This window comes from Canis aureus, chromosome 7, assembly GCF_053574225.1.
Source record: "Canis aureus isolate CA01 chromosome 7, VMU_Caureus_v.1.0, whole genome shotgun sequence".
In the NCBI taxonomy this organism is placed as follows: Eukaryota; Metazoa; Chordata; class Mammalia; order Carnivora; family Canidae; genus Canis; species Canis aureus.
In genome coordinates, this window is record NC_135617.1 from 28,140,933 (window position 1) to 28,158,318 (window position 17,386).

General features: G+C 35.3%; 1 protein-coding gene and 1 long non-coding RNA gene across 8 annotated transcripts in view; one reads left to right on the forward strand and one right to left on the reverse strand.

Annotated features, from left to right (window-relative positions):
• Positions 1–17,386, forward strand: part of CEP162 (centrosomal protein 162) — a 90,014-nt gene that overhangs the window by 9,613 nt on the left and 63,015 nt on the right. For all 7 annotated transcript variants that reach the window (XM_077903181.1, XM_077903188.1, XM_077903183.1 and 4 more), the window contains 6 exons: positions 3,358–3,472; positions 6,706–6,852; positions 7,208–7,391; positions 9,542–9,609; positions 14,601–14,716; positions 16,262–16,289. In XM_077903181.1, coding sequence (XP_077759307.1) covers positions 3,358–3,472; positions 6,706–6,852; positions 7,208–7,391; positions 9,542–9,609; positions 14,601–14,716; positions 16,262–16,289 — 658 coding nt within the window. The remainder of the gene's footprint in view (positions 1–3,357; positions 3,473–6,705; positions 6,853–7,207; positions 7,392–9,541; positions 9,610–14,600; positions 14,717–16,261; positions 16,290–17,386) is intronic.
• Positions 77–4,855, reverse strand: LOC144317182 (uncharacterized). The gene is made up of 2 exons (XR_013383118.1): positions 4,638–4,855; positions 77–369 (listed from the first exon to the last, which is right to left on the reverse strand). It is a non-coding gene; the product is annotated as an uncharacterized LOC144317182 (long non-coding RNA).

The window sequence follows — 17,386 nt, forward strand, 5'->3', positions numbered from 1 at the left end:
TAAAAACATTTATCTCATGTTAGAGATTTGGGTAAGCAGCATCTCGTTTGTTTTTTTTTAATAATGAAAACCATGATTTTAGAGCCATGTTAACTTTTTTAATCATTTTGTTAAATTATTGTTCAAAGAATTTATTCATTTATTCAATTTATGGAGGTTGGTGGGACCACCCTTTTTTTTTAATAGCTCTCTTGAGTTGTCATATACCATACGATTCACTTGTTGAAAGTGTACAATTCCAGGGTACCTGGGTGGCTTAGTTGGTTAAGTGTCCAAGTTTTGATCTCAGTTCAGATCTTGATCTCAGGTTCGTGAGTTCAAGCCCCATATTGGAATAGCGCTGGGGAGGAAAGCCCAGCTTGGAGCCTACTAAGAAAAAGTGAAGTGTACAATTCAGTGGTTTTTAGTTTTTTCACGGCAATGAAGCTATTACCACAATCACGTTTAGAACATTTTTGTCATCCTCAAAAGAAACCATGTATCCATTACCAGTTACCCCTTTCTCCAGCCTTGGGGGCCACTAATCTACTCTCTGTCTCTGAATATATTCTGATTACAGACATTTCATAGACATAGAATTAAATAATATGTTGTCTTTTGTGACTGGTTTCTTCCACTCAACCTTGGCTGAAACAAGGTGCATCCATGTGGTAGCATCTGTCAGTACTTCGTTGCTTTTTATAGCTGAATAACGTTCCATTGTATGGGTTTACCACATTTTGTTTATCCACATATCAGTTGATGAACATTTGAGTTCTTTCCACTTTTTGGCATTTATAAATAATGCTTCTATGAAAAGTCATGTACAAGTTTTTGTGAGGTTGTATGTTTTAATTTCTGTTATATGTATACCTGGTAGTTGGTATGGTGAGTCATATGGTAACTTTGTTTAACCTTTTGAGGAATATAATTAGTATATTAGGATTCCAGTTTCTCCATATGCTCACCAGCACGGTTATTTTCTGGGTACCAGCTTTTGTGTTTTGTTTTTAATAGTAAGAATCTGGAAAGCAGTGTGGATGATTATCAAAAGGGAGAATACCTACAATGTATTAGATAGTAGGGTGAGCACCCTGCATTTCATTTTCTGATCTTTGTCACAAGCTTGCAAGGTCAGTGGTACTATGACTTTTTTAACAGATTGAATAAACTGAAAAAAGGATAATTTTTCTGAAGCAACAGCAAATTGAAATTAGAATTCGAACTCAGATTTGTCTGGCCTCCAAAACCTATACTCCTTCCACACTCTTGGCCATGGGGCTTAAGAGAAATAGACTGAGTCTGAGGCAGATTGTCAGAATTTGGTGAACAGTGAGATATAGGGAGGAGAGAGAAATGGAACATTTCAAGGTGTTGACCAAGTTCAGAGACTGAGTGGAAAGTGATGAAACTAAAATTTAGTTAAAGAATAGTTTCCCAGAACACGGGTGGCTCAGTGGTTGAGCAGTGCGTTTGGCTCAGGGCATGATCCTGGGGTCCTGGGGTCAGGTCCCACATTGGTCTCCCTGCATGGAGCCTGCTTCTCCCTCTGCCTCTGTCTCTGCCTCTCTCGGTGTGTCATAAATAAATAAATAAATAAACAAATGAATGAATGAATGAATGAATGAGTGAATAAATAAATAAATACTTTTTTAAAAAAAGGAAGAATACTTTTCCTCCCCTCTTCCCCTCCTCCTGTCTGATGTTCTTTTTGAACATTTTAAAATCGGGATTATTTTAAGTCATTGCAGTAGAGTTCTTTGGTTGGCAGGTGGAAATTTGTGCAGTCATCTTGGAAGTTTAAAAGGGTATCCTGGTGACATTGTCCCAGTTGGGGGACTACATACTACAGTGGAAAGTGGACAAGTGTTATCAGACCTGTTTGAATCCTAGGTCTGTAATACTTACTAACAGTAGCAACTGGGGCAAGTTGCTTAACTTCTCTGAGCTTACCCCCATCAATAAATCTTGATTGAATGCTTAGAGATTGAGATAATCTGGGGATAGATCCTAATACACAGCAGGCATGGAATAAATGTTGGTTTCTTCTCCAGGAAACGTGTAGAGTGAGGATAAAAAGAACAAGGACAGAGTCCTGGGGAAGTCTAGTGTAAAGAAATGTGCAAAAGAGCCAAGACCTATTGAAATAGACGGGTGGGAAAAGTCCCAGAAGTGAAGTATAATTTGGAGGAAGTGAGGTTGTGACATCAAGGATAGAGAGTTTTTGGAAGAGTCAGTCACCAGTATCAAATTCCGTGATGTAATCAGGGAAGATGACCAGCATGGTCTTTTATTTGTGGCATCCAGGAGGCCTTTGGAACCTGGGCAAGAGCTGTTTTGGGATGGGAACCAGCTTTTCAAGAGTTGAGGAGTAAACTCAAGAAATTGGTATGTAGAAGAAAGTGATAGGTAGAATAAAGGAGAGGTGGGAATAAGGAACTTATTCTTTTTTGTTTTGTTTTACTTTGCTTTTAAAAAAAAAAAAAGTGGAGTACACTTGAATGTTCATTCTTCCATTCCACAGTTGTACGAGGCCCTGAGGTTACAGCAAGGGGCAGGTTTATAACCTGAGGGAAGGAGGCAGGGGAGTCTGAAAGGGGAGTGAAGATATAGAGATCATGTGGAATGAGCAAGGAAGTGAGAACCTAGAACGGTGGGAAGTGACTGACCCCTCTGCAAGTTCTCCTTGGTGTGGAAACCATTTCTTTTCTGAAAAAGGAAAGCAGTGCCTTCACAGATGAGTGTAATGGTGGAATAAGGGAAAGGAGACTGGTTTTTGCCTGAGAGCTTTCTTTTCTCAGTGAAGAGAGAGGCCAGGTTACTGACAGAGTGGTGGCAATGGCTGTGGGTGGAGTTAGGATTAGAGTAGGGGATTTTTTAGGATTGTGGTAAAATTTGGACCTGAAGAATAGAAAAATAAATAAAATTTTATTAAAGTTTCTTAGTCATTGTGACAAAATGCTGATTTTTCTGGCAAACTCAATTCATCTGGTCTTAGAATTTTGTGCTCTTTGAGAATGATGCTGGGTAATTTTGTGCAATTTTTATTTATTCATATACCCTAGAGAATGGGTATACTTTCACATACTTCATTTTTTTCCCCTTCTTGATCAAGTTTCTTGATAAGTTTTCTTTATTTCTTTGTTGTTATCATTGATGTTTTCTCCCTGGTTAGTTTACTTATTTAACTCTGGATATGAAATTGATGTTCAGAGATATATGCTTGATTTTTAAGTTATTTTAGCTACATATGTTTAAAAGCAAATTTATTGTTGCTGAGAATTTTATGTATGTGATAACTGTGAAAGAACTAAGAGAAGCATTTTTAGTAATGAATCTGGGATTCTCAAATTTTAATTCAGTAACTTGTATCTATAGCTTTCAGATGATTCTTTTGATAATTCAAGCAAAACACCTAGACAACCTAAAAGAGAAGTGAAAAAGAAAGATGCAGTGCCATGGTGGATAACTGAAGATGATTTTGAAGATGGTGGTAAATATTGCTCATTTTTTTATTCCAAATTATTTGACCACAAGGGGTCAGTCAAGACTTTCAATTTGGGATTTTGTTGTTGGACTATACATCTATAAAGAAGATAATAGTAGTAACATGACTTTTTGAAGCTTGAATTTTCATATAACTTTGCTTTAATATATATTATATAATTGAGAATCTATGATGTTCCTGCATTATCAGGTTATATTACATTGGGATAATTTTATGTTTATCTAAATTAATATGATGAATGATACACGTATATTTCTCTATTTCCCTGTATAAATGGTAAATTGATTTAAAGTGATTTAATAAAATATTCTGACAATGTATTAATGTCATCACATTAGAAAGATTTTAACAAATCTTTAGATTTTTGGTATCACAGTCTGTTAATAACAGTAGTAAAAAAATAATTTTTTTTGCCATAATGGTAAAGAACTCATTATTGATCCTGTTTGATTTATGTGTATACCTTTCCCAGAGTTGTTCTTAGTCGCATCTTTACAAATGGAAAACTACTCTCTGGAGTATTTGCTTTGGTATACCTGCTGTGTATGATACTGCATATCCATAAGGAACCCTATGTTAACCTATGTTTATACTATTTATGGATCACTAAGCAGCATTTTATAAACTTAGAAGATTTCTATATCCTCAGGGGGAAATGTGCCCCATAGCTTTTGTTTTTCCCCCATGAAATTGAGCCCAGATTCCTTAATGTGACCGCTAAGGCTCTACATCATCTGACTAGGACCTTCCTTTCCAGCTTCCTGTGCCCCAGCCGTACTCCGTTATTCCCTATCTCCTGGAAACATCATTGACTCTATGCATTAGCTTTGTGCATTAGCTCATGCTTTCTCACCACTAGACTGCCTTTGCTTGCATCCTTCTTCCCTAACTCTTCTAGCTCCCTTCTCAACATAATTATTTTCTCCTTTGTTTTGATTTCAGAACACCACAATAGCACTTACATATTGTGCTGATAGTCATAACCTGTAGGGCTGCTCCTGAGGTTGGGAGCTTTGTGAGGACAGGAAACACTTTTTTTTTGTTTGTATTCCCCTGCCCCCAACAGTAAATAAGTAATAAATGCATTTAATAAATGAATGTTAGAGTGAAAGTCATTTCTCTGTCATTAAAACTATAAATAAGGAGTTACCTTATTGAAAAATACAGCTCATTTTTTCATAAATCCCCCAACCATGTAACAATGCTAAAGTTTGCATGTAAAGAATTCTTTTTTAGAATCTCCCTGCCGTTGGTGCTTGAAAATAATATTATATGATAAAGTACAATTGGAATTGTTCACAAAGATTTAAGACTTCATTAGCATTAACATCTCTTTCCAGAAAGTAATGTGTAAGAGATAAAATGTACTCATCCCAAAGGGAAAAACTAGGTCCTAGACTAACAATTGAATGTAACATGACTAAAGGGACTAATTTTTAAGAAAGAATTTGTCAATCAAAAGTGGATTTGATTAGTAAAAGATGCAAAGAATTATATTTAAGAAGCAAGCTTTGACAATATCCATTTAAACAGAGGAGAGGGGATGCCTGGGTGGCTCAGTGGTTCCAGGATCGAGTCCCACATTGGACTCCCCACAGGGAGCCTGCTTCTCCCTCTTCCTATATCTCTGCCTCTCTCTCTGTCTCTCATGAATAAATAAATAAAATCTTTAAAAATAAATAAATAAACAAACACAGAGGAGAGGGTTTCTCCACCCAAGGATATAGCAATCACAGTCATTTCTGAGTTCATGTTATGTTGTGCATACTAGGCACTAGTGTATAGACTAGATATGATTCCTGCCATCAAGAGCATAGAAGCTTCTGAGGGGGAAGTAAACACCCTTTTGCAGAGAGAAATGCATTACTAATCTTAGACAGCATTAAACATCAACATTGAGCTACTTCAACCTTATAATTTTTTCTTTCAATTGCCATAAGGATAAAATGTTCTGCCTAGAGGATGAAACAATCTAATCCTTCTACTGGTTATAATCTTCATTATAAATAAGCAAATTGGGTCTTGGTTTTGTTCATTAGTCTCTTATAAACTCAATGTGGGTCACATCCCTGAGTCCAACTTCAGAGCTAATGTGAGACCCCCATAGGCCCCAAAATAGCATCCCACCCATGGCATTACGTTTTTCATTTGAAACGTCTTTAGATAACATCTCTTGATTTTCTGTGACCATGGAAGTTATTATTTGATCTGTAAAACCGTTATTCTCACAAAACCATAAAAAATAGATTCTAGGGTGGCCCGGGTGGCTCAGTGGTTTAGTGCTGCCTTCAGCCCAGGGAATGGTCCTGAAGACCTGGGATCGAGTCCCACATCGGGCTCCCTGCATGGAGCCTGCTTCTCCCTCTGCCTGTGTCTCTGCCTCTCTCTCTCTCTCTCTCTCTCTGATGAATAAATAAAATCTTTAAAAGAAATAGATTCTAAGTCCTTTCTAAGAGGACACTAATTAGGAAAATAAAGTCAGAATTTGTGACTTCTTGGTAAGACTTCCTTCTAAGCAAAAGTGATATTCTTCTAATCTTAATATTTATATCTTACAATGTAATTATTTAACTTTTCCATTTTTTACTTTTTTATAAAAAATGTATGCTATTATGATAAAGAAATTTTGAATATTGTATAGCCTTTTCAGTGTTTTCTAATGTTTTTGGAATAAAGAGCAAAACTCCTGGCTGTGAGTACTGGCCTAGTCGGACCATCAGCTCCTGCTCTGAACTTATCTCCACCTAGACTCACCCTCATTCTCTAGATCCAACCTCACTGGCCTTTTTGCATCCTCCAATGTTGGCCTGCCCCTCCCATTGCTGACCATGTGTACCTTGTGTCTGTCCTACCTGGATTTGTTTTCCTTTTCTAATTCACCTAGTTATTTCCTACTTTTCCTTTACATAAGGCAGAACATGTACGATATACTGTCTTAAATAATTGTGCTTCAAAGTAATTTAAAACATTTTATCTCATTATGTAAACTTTTTGAGATTATTTAATAAGATACACTGCAAATAAATAGAATTATAGTTCTTTTTTTGTGAACTTTAGGTCTGATGGATTTTTATTTAATACACCAGATTTATTTTGTAACTACTGTCCATAAAATTAGCTAACAAAAAATGTTAGTACAACACTATTACTGGTTAGTAAATAGTCAAAACAGTTTTCTAAACATAAATATCCAACTGTATCTTAAATCCTATCCTTAGGACTGCTTGGAACAAATGTAAGCTATCTGAAAACAAAGAAACCTTCTCCGCCTATTATAGAAATAGAAGAGGACTCTGCTGAAAGGATTCAGTTTCTTCAGAGCAGTGGAACCTCCATCTTAAGTATTGACAGCTTAGAAACAAATGGTAAGAAATGTGAGGGATATGAGTTGATAGGTCAATTACTATGCTTGATTAGATTAAATGCTATAATTATACTATGCCATAATTAAAATTTTTACAAAAATTAACTTGTATTTTGAAGCCTCCTTTACTGAACCATGTACACTTAATTAATACCTTCCTAGAAGATTTAGAATTAGATCTTGAGAGAAGCCTTATAACCTTACATACCGATTATGAATACAAGTCTGTACTTGGTTGGTAAGAGATTAAAGTATGTTTTAAATTTTTAAAATTTTTCTATTAATAAATAAATCATTAAAATTAATATTATCAAAATTCTTCATATTAATAAAATGTATTTGTGCTTTTCATTTAGAGATAGTAGTTTCTGAACTCAATCATAGTGTCCTTGGATTGGGATTAGACACATTAGAAGAACAAGAAGAAAAAGAGCAATTTTTTGCCAGGCTTGAGGAAGGCTTAACATCTTCCATTGATTATTCAAGATTAAATAAGGAACTGGATTCTAATGACTCCACGCAATTTAAAGCTTTACATAGGTAATGTATGTACAATATTGACTAATCATTAAATGATTTCTTTCTATGTTTTTCTATATTTTTAGAAGACTGGTGTATGCATGGACTTCAGTGGGTAAACATGATAACAAACAAAAAGTAAATCTTATTTTTAGCTCTTTTCTCTGTTCATTATTTTGGTCATGCTTTCTCTTATATATTGAATGGAATTTGTTGATTTGTGTTTGAGACCCCACTCTGCATCCAGATACCTGAAATGTCCAGCCTAAGATGCTTTTGAGACTAATGGCACATGGCAAAAAGACCTTATTAGGAAAGTAACTTCTTAAGTGATTTTACATAGATAAAATAAATAAGAGAGTTCAAGTAGCTGTTATAAACTCTGAGAAAAAAAGAAAAGAAAGGGGAACAAGGAGTAAAGACCAGATTTGTCTCTGTCCTACCTTTGTATGGTTGACCCTGATGATAATCAGGAAACCTCATTTATCCTGGGTCTCCTACTAATTGAGCTGGTATTCTGTACATACAGTAGACCTTTGACCTGTTAAAATGATAAATGGAAGTCAGATTACAACTTTTAAGATTTTAAGAACACCAAACTATAATTACATTAAGGGTGAGGAGAATCATAACCTCTGGTTGTTAGAGTACCTGGTCTCCTTAGGATGCTTAGTTTCTTAGAGACTATGAATAAAGTGGTGCAGTGACTGTCATGAATTATGGAGGGTTTGAGATTTTTACCCTACTTGCAAGCTAACAAGTGACCCTGCCAGTTTTATGGATGCTGACAATAGACATAGGATTCCTGGGTTAGAAACAAAGGACCTTATTTCTTACAACAGAAGCCTATCTGAGTCTCACGTTTATTTGCCTCACTTCCCACCCTGCCCCACAAAGCTTGTGGAGGCACCACGGAGAGTCCATGAAGGCTGTCTGCGTGGGCACTGGGTTGCCTTATAGGAGAGGATCACTGAGCTTGGGGAATCTGTTGCTTTTATGTAAGAGGAAACAGGCCTACTTCTTTTCTGGGAGGAGATACTGCATCATCTCTCAAGGTGGCTCACAGCAACACAATTGTGGGAAATAACCTAGGAAAGAGGAGTTTGTGCCTTGAGTTCCTGGTGTACCCCACAAAAACATGCTGGGACATTCAGGGTAATTGCCTCTCCCAATAGTAACAACACAGATGAAGTATACACAGGTTTGTTAGCTATAAGTTTGGGCCCCTTTATAATATTTCTTAACTTTTTCTTATTTTTTTTTAAGGTTTTATTTATTCAGGAAAGTCAGAGAAAGTGGGGGGAGGGGGAGGTAGAGACACAGGCAGAGGGAGAAGCAGGCTCCATGCAGGGAGCCCGACATGGGACTCGATCCTGGGTCTCCAGGATCACACCCTGGGCCGAAGGTGGCGCTAAACCGCTGAACCACCCAGGTTGCCCCTCTTTTTCTTATTTCTTAGCAGTATTCTTAACTCCTGATATTTCTGTTCTTGGACAGGCTAGTCAGAGTGCTGAATACCATTGGATATGCAGTACTGTTTGCTGCTATTATTATAGTTTTATATCTTCATGGATTTGCTGATAATCTCACTAAAGACAGGGTTAATGGACTGAAAAAAGTAGGGCAGATTCCTCGGTTTGCAAGAAAGCAGTGTATGAACTAACCCCAATATAATTAAATTTGCTCAAGTGCCTTTGTCACTTTCTGAGTTTTTATTAGTTTAAGGTCCCTATTCAGCCTGTATTTCATGATTAAAATGCTTATTAACATGTAAATGCTGAACCTGAAAAACCTGAAATTTTTTTCTGGTCAGGTTCTGGCCTGACGTAGACTTCACTGTTACTCCTAGCTTCTGGTCAATTTCTGATTTTTAGTGTAGAAAGAACATCTGGGTCCTGAGACACGTAAATGCACACACTTATGTATAAAACTGTGTGTATTTGTGTATAAAGTTAATGGCATTTTTCTCTTTGTATTAATTTGATAGCTACAATAAGGCTTTGAGGGTCCTTTATTTTCACATTTTCTTTATAGTGCCCAAATTCTTAGTTTTTGATAGAATAAGAGTACTTGAGAAGAAAAATATAATGTTAGAGTTTTTTTTAAATATGCACAAAAGATTGCATGGAATGTATTAACATTTAATTCTGAATTAAGTAATTTTTTTTCAGTAATCAAATTGATGTAGAACTAACTGAAGATAAACATGAGAATGAATCAAAACATGAAGAACTGGCAGGTAATTTCATTGGTTTAAAAATGTACAATATTTGAAAAGATAATATAACTTAATAAAGACATTGATAGAAAAAGAAAAGGAAAATCTTATCTTGGAAAGAGCTTAGATTAGGTTGAGTAAACTGCCTATGTTACAGTCGGAGGTACTAAGAAATGGTTGAGAGTGCACTGCTGCATCATTTGTTGGGAGTGGGTGGTGGATCATTTCAGAAGACAAGAAAAGGACGAGGGGAATCTTTGGAGCCAGGACCAATATCTCTAAAGCATGGCTCAGTAGGTATTTCTTTTTCTACTTTGACTTTTAACATGTCTCTGTTTTTATATTTAAAATGATTTTCTCATGGGTAGTGTATAGCTGGATTTTTCTTTTTTATCCACTCTGACGATCTCTGACTTTTAATTGAAATGTTTCTACCCTTAATAAAAATATATTCATTGGTATGGTTATTTATTCTTTTGCCATTTGTTGTGTTGCTTTTGTCCTGCAGTCTGTTGGATTGAGTATTGTAGTGTTCCATTTTATCCCTTCTTTTGGCTTGTTAGTTATACCTCTTTGTTGTATTTTCCTTCTTAGTTTCTCTATGATTCGTACTATGCATCTTTAGCTTATTAAATAGATTCTACTTTCAGATGACATTATATCATATTTATATGAGTCTTAAAAACAGCAACTCCCCTCCTCAACCTTTTTGCTATTTTTGTCAGATATTTTTTTCTGTATATCCTAAAACTCCATGATGTATTATTATCACTATTGTTATTATTACTATTGCTTTTAATAGTCTATTTAAAACATTTTTAAGGAAAGGACACCTGGGTACTCAGCGGTTGAGCGTCTGCCTTCGGCTTAGGGCATGATCCTGGGCTGCTGGGATCGAGTCCCACATAAGGTGCCCTGCATGGATCCTGCTTCTCCCTCTGTCTGTGTCTCTGCCTCTCTCTATGTGTCTCAAATAAATAAATAAACAAACGTTAATAATTTTTTAAGGGAGATAAAAATTAATATTTATGTAAAAATGTTTTCCATGTATTTATCATTCTCAGTTTTTTTGTATTCTTTTATATAGATTTGAGGGCTTTTTTAACTTCTTATTTAAAATGAATTTTAAAAAATTAATTTTTAATTTGAAGTAAAGCTGGTATATAACATATTATTTTCAGGCACACAACATAATGATTTGATACACTGTGAAATGATCACCATAACAAATCTAGTTAACACTGTCACGAGTACAAAAAACAAAACAAAACATTTTTTCCTTGAGATAAGAACTTTTAAGATCTACTGTTTTAGCAATTTTCAAATACAGTTGACTGTCCAGCATAGGAGCTAGGAACGCTGACCCCCTGCATAAAAATCTGTGTGTAACTTTTGACTCCCCCCAAAATTTAATTACTAATAACCTCTCATCGATTGGAAGCCTTACGATAACAAAAAGATTTGATAAACACATATTTTATATGCTATGTATATTATTATATACCATATTCTTAAAGTTAGCTGGAGGAAAGAAAATGTTATTAAGAAAATCATAAGGGGGCAGCCCCGATGGCTTAGCGGTTTGGCACTGCCTTTGGCCCAGGGCGTGATCCTGGAGACTGGGATCGAGTCCCACGTCGGGCTCCCTGCATGGAGCCTGCTTCTCCCTCTGCCTGTGTCTCTGTCTCTGTCTCTCATGAATAAATAAATAAAATCTTTAAAAAAAATCATAAGGAAGAGAAAATACATTTATAGTATTGGACTGTATCAGAAAAAAATCCTCATGTAAGTGGAACTATAACAGAGTTCAAACCCATGCTGTTCAAGAGTCAACTGTGGTAGCTATCTAGTATTTTGAGTTTCTGTATAGTATTTTTTTTAGCCTGGTTTTGTGGCAGTTTGATGTAGGTGTATCTTGTTATGCTTTTCTTGTATTTATCCTACTTGGAGGTAATTGAGCATCTTTGATCTGTGAATTTGTAGTTTCCATCAAAATGAAAAAATGTTTTGCCCACTAATTCTTCAAATATTTCTGTAACCCCCTGCCCTCTGACTCTAATTACAGTTGTGTTAGATGGTTAAATTTTGTGCCATAGGTCATTAAGGCTCTTTCATTTTTTAAAGCTATTTTCCTCTTTGTGCTTCAGTTTTTATTGTTAGGTCTTCAGATTTACTGATTTTTTCTTCTTTCCTTTGATATTCTGTTAATTCATTGAATCTTTTTTCTTTCAATCTAGAAGCTCCTTTTAGGTATTTTTTAAAATCTCTATGGAATCTTCTCTCATGTTCTTTTTTTTTTTTTTTTTTTTTCTTGTTAAGTCCTTAACAAAACATATTCTGCTGATCCCAATGTGTGTGCATTTCTGGGTCTCTTTCTATTGACTGCTGCTTTTCCTTGTAAGTCTAGTTATTTTTTTTATTGGGTGTTGGATATTGTAGATTTTTATGTTGTTGAGTGTCTGAATTTTGTTTTCTTCCTATAGTGTTGAGCTTTGTTCTGGCAGATCTTGCTACCTTGATCCTTCCAAGGCTTTTCTTATGCTTTGTTAGGGGAGGTCTCCCGTAGCATTTCGTAGTACAGTTTGACACTAGTACTAAGGCACATCCTTTCTGAGGTTTCTACTGAATGACCCTACTAAACAATGAGGACTTTTTCCACTCAAACTGGTTAGAGCTCCAGACTCTCCTTTCCCTTCCTGAAGTCTGTGAATTTCCTAGCCAGTAGCTTCCAGTTGCTCAAAGTATGCAGATATGGCTTATATTTCAGCAAAGAGTCAGGGAGACCACATACAGATCTTTAGAGCTCTGCTTCTACATAGGTGTTTCTGATTGCCTCAGTCTTTCTGAAAGTTTATCTCTGTGACCTTAACATAGTGAGACTGTTCTGATCTTCCCCTCCCTGCTTAACATTCCTGAATTTATGTACCTTCAAGTAACTGTAGAACTCACCTCACTTGTTTATTTTTTTCTTAAGGAATCAGTTTTGTGCTGCCAGCTGTCCAGTGTTTATAAATAGTTATTTCATATATTTTGTTCAATTTACTCATTGTTTACAGAGTTTTTGAAATCCAGCATAGTAGAGGGGAAAGTCCTGTAGGTTGCATCATACTTAAATTAAAATTTGCAGCTAAATTTTCTAACAAAGAATGAAAAATGTCTCCAAAATCTATCATTCAGGTCTTTTATTTTTTTTTTTTTAAGATTTTATTTACTTATTCACAAGAGACACACAGAGAGAGAGGCAGAGACATAGGCAGAGAGAAGCAGGCCCCATGCAGGGAGCCCGTTGTGGGACTTGATCCTGGGACTCTGGGATCATGCCCTGAGCTGAAGGCAGGCGCTCAATCGCTGAGCTACCCAGGTGTCCCTGATAACTGTTTTGCAAATTTAACTATGTCTGTTGATATTTAGAAAATCCCAGTGTTATTTCTTACATGGAAAAGATGAGCTCACAAAGGTGAGGTTCTCAGCCTCAGAATATATTAATGTTGTTAACCAGCTAAGCTAGTTTATTTACCTAAGATCCAGTACTCACCTTGTCTTCCTTTTGAACTAATATGGAGATGTTTCTGTAGATAGATGTCACTAGGAATATGTCTATTTAACTTCTAAGCCCTCTCAAATTCATTCTCAGACTTTCATTATTAATTGCACTCAGGTTATCCTCTCCATTTTAAGAAAAGACAGCCATTCCATAGCAGTCTGTGGAACTTGTACAGTCTTTCATCAGGCCATCCTGTTTCTGAAAGTGCTCTAATTTTCAAAATACAATTAAGATTATGTTTATTTCTGGAATGATGGTTTCCACTCTGAAAACGTCACAAATCTCAGTTAATCCTTCAATTTAAGGGCTATAAACAACACATTAAAAATTGGTTTAGAGATCCTGGCCAGGTAACTCCTACCTTACCTTCCCCTAAGTAGTGTTATTGGCATCATGTTAATTAACATAGACACACATTTCTCTTCTGGTATAAATTCATTGAGATATAATTTGGGACTTTAGCTGAGAAGTGCCCAGAATTAGGAAATAGTAGAGGTCACATAGAGCCAGTATTTACCTGCGGGAAGGATTAGAGATAGATCTTTCATAAGTACTGTTTCAGGGTTACATTGGAGATACCTACAGAGACAATCAATCATAAGTACTGTTTCAGGGTTACATTGGAGATACCTACAGAGACAATCAATCAATCAATCAATCAATTCATCCAACGTTTTAAAAATGTCAAGATTTCACAGAAGTGCTGCCTTTTATAAGTATGCTTTTGAGATTCTTTTATTTTATTTTTTTTTAATTTTTATTTATTTATGATAGTCACAGAGAGAGAAAGAGAGAGGCAGAGACACAGGCAGAGGGAGAAGCAGGCTCCATGCACCGGGAGCCCGATGTGGGATTCGATCCCGGGTCTCCAGGATCGCGCCCTGGGCCAAAGGCAGGCACCAAACCGCTGCGCCACCCAGGCATCCCTGAGATTCTTTTAAAAATAAGCATTAAACTTTGTTTTAAAAATACAATGTTTGGACAGCTCTAGAAAGTTTTAGTTAAGAAACATAAAAGATTAAAAATATAAAGCTCTTATAACTATTTGAAAATATAAGACAGTGAAATAAACCTAAGTCTTACAAATTGAGTTTTCATTAAATTTTTGCCAAAAAAAAAGAGGGACGCCTGGGTGGCTCAGTGGTTGGGTGTCTGCCTTTGGCTCAGGGCGTGATCCCGGGATGCCGGGATCGAGTCCCACATTGGGCTCTCTGTATGGAGCCTGCCTCTCCCTGTGCCTATGTCTCTACCTCTCTCTCTCTGTGTCTCTCATGAATAAATAAATAAAATCTTAAAAAAAAAAAAATCTTCACAAAATAAAGTATGTCCTCTAAAGCTATCTTTATGTTAATATTTCAATAAATTATTCGTATGCAGACTCCTTCCTTTGGAAATTAACAGTCTTTTCCCAGGATATGATCTTTTTGTTAGTGTGATCCTTGTATTTTTAAAAAATTATTTTCTTCAGAAAATTACAGTGATGATTTCGAAGGTGAGGAGGATATTGATGCACCTTTAACTACTCAAGAAGAGACTCATTCCAAAGAAAATCCCCAATCTGAAAAACAACATGTACCCAAACAGGTATACATCAGTTATATACTTGACAGTTTTGAAACTTCTGTCACCATTTTAGCTGACTTTCACTATAGGAAGAGTTCAAAATACAGAGTTCTTCATTGTCTTGCTCATCGTTGTAAGGTTATTCATCTCTTAACGCTCACATTTTTTTAATTCATGATGCCAGTTTAATGTGAATCATAATGAAATACGGCCATTGATTTTCTCAAGAATCTTTTTGGCAAGTAACTTCCTTAAGTTTTAGAAATTGAAATTTTAATTGAAATTCAAATCTAATTTTTAAACAGGTATATGAAGCTACACTTTTTTTGGTAGATCTTGTCCTTGTGAAGTACAATAAATACCCCTTCTCAGTATTTATGCTAACAGTGACATTACCATATGAAACTTAACTTGGCTAAGATCATGAATTAAATTATTCCATTCATATTCAGTTGTTATACTCTAATTCTTTTTTTTTCTCAGTTCTTACTAAGACTGGTTAAGGGTATTACTGCGTATTGCATGCCTTGTAGAGCTTATCCTTGAAGCTACCTAATAATAACTAACTAGTAGGATAATTACTATTAGTTATTTTGGTGTTGATTTGTACAAGTGAGGTCTCTTTCAGGACTGCATGTTCAGACTAGATGTTTTAAACATGTATGAAACCATAGGTTTCATAGAAGCAAAGTTAAATAGAATAGTTAAATAGAAGCAAGAAATACCAGGTATTAATAAATACTTATTTGTAAATATACCTGGTGCTTTGTCACTGGGTGTCTCTACATCACTCCATTTGGAGGGGAGAATAAAACTTTTAGAAATACATGAAGATTAATGTGATCTGCTGGTTATCCTTAGTAACTTAATGGGCTTTATACTTAGAATATGACAGTTTAGATGTTTTATGAAAAACACATCAGTAGAAGGCACAGAGGTTTGATATATTAAGAAAATACAGCCTGCATAAAAATGTGTCAGTGTAAACATACACATTGCCTATCTGAGTGGAGAATATGGGTGACACTATATAAAACTTACTCTAAGAGAATTGATCATTGTTTTTAGGGAACTTATAATTTTGACAAATTTCAACTATCTTGCTGATTTGGTGGACTGCCTCTTTGAAATTTTTGTCTTTCAAAAATGTAGCTCAAACAGACTACAAGTTATATTTGATCATTAATTTTGAACAATAAAAGAAAAATGATTGATGTTATAATAGCAAGAATCTTATATAAAGTATCCATGTTATCTTAGAGTTCAAAAAATAGAATTTCTGAGCAAGGTGGATGAGCAGATGGCATCTAGATACTTTAAAGGCCTAAATGGATTGGTAATTGTTATTCTAAAGAGACTTCTGAAAGTTCTCTCATAGCTATGTTCTCCAGTCATATAGAATTATTAGTGAATGAGAGTGATGAAAGAAACTTAGAAAACACATTTCTTGACTTTTTCATAATGGAGTAAAACACTGGTTTTCAAATTTTGCTACTGTTTGCATTGTGGGTATTTTATATAATTTTGGTTTCAAATCATATGATTATCTTCTTCTTTTTAATTTAGGAAGAGAAAACTGGCATGCTGGCTAATGGTAAATATTACATGTATTCATATATTTTAGATGGCAAAAAAATGATCTGTTTAGAATTTTATCTAAATAATTCTGAAAAAGTTTCTATCTCCCTTTGTTTTTAAATATCTCGAATGAATTAAAGTCCACAGATTTTCTCAGCAATATGTATCTTATGCATGTCTTGAATCCTTCCTGTCATATGTAAAAATATTTCCTTTTTAAAAGACTAGGACCAGATGGCATTATGGTAAATTCTATTAGACATTCAAAGATGAATTCATACCAGTCCTTAAAATCTTCCAAAAAATAGAAGAGGGAATTCTTCCAAATTCATTCTGTGAGGCCAGCATTACCCTTGATACCAAAACTGGAAAGACACCTCAAGAAAAGAAAACCATAAGAAAGCAATCCCACTTCCAGTAGCATGAAAAAGAATAAAATATTTAGGAATAAATTAAGGAAGTGAAAGAGATGTACACTTAACACTATAAAATATTGATGAAAGAAATTGAAGAACACATAAATCAGGAAAAAAGATCCTTTGTGCTGATTGATTGGAAGAATTAATGTTAAAATGTCTGTACTACCTAAAGTGATCTACCAGTGCAATCCATATCAAATTCAAAAGGCATTTTTCACAGATGTAGAAAAAGCAATTGTAAAATTCAGATGGAACCACAAAAGACCCTAAATAGCCAAAGCAATCTTGAGAAAAAAAGAACAAAGCTGGAGGCATCACACATCCTGATTTCAAATATATTACAAAGCTATAGTAATCAAAATAGTATGGTATTAGCATTAAAAAAAACCTACATAGATCGGTGGAACAGTAACCAAAATAGCATGGTATTGGCATTTAAAAAAGATCAGTGGAGAATCCAGAAATAAACCTCTGCATATATGGCCAATTAGTTATTGATAGTGGCACAGAGAGCTCACAGTGAGGAAAGGAATAGTTTTTTCAATAAATCGTATTTGAAAAACTGGATAGCCATATGCAAAAGATGGAACTGGACCCCTATCTGGCCCCAAACACAAAATAACTCAAAATGGATTAATTACTTGTATATGAGACCTAAAACTATTAAACCCATAGAAGAAAACATGGGGTAAGC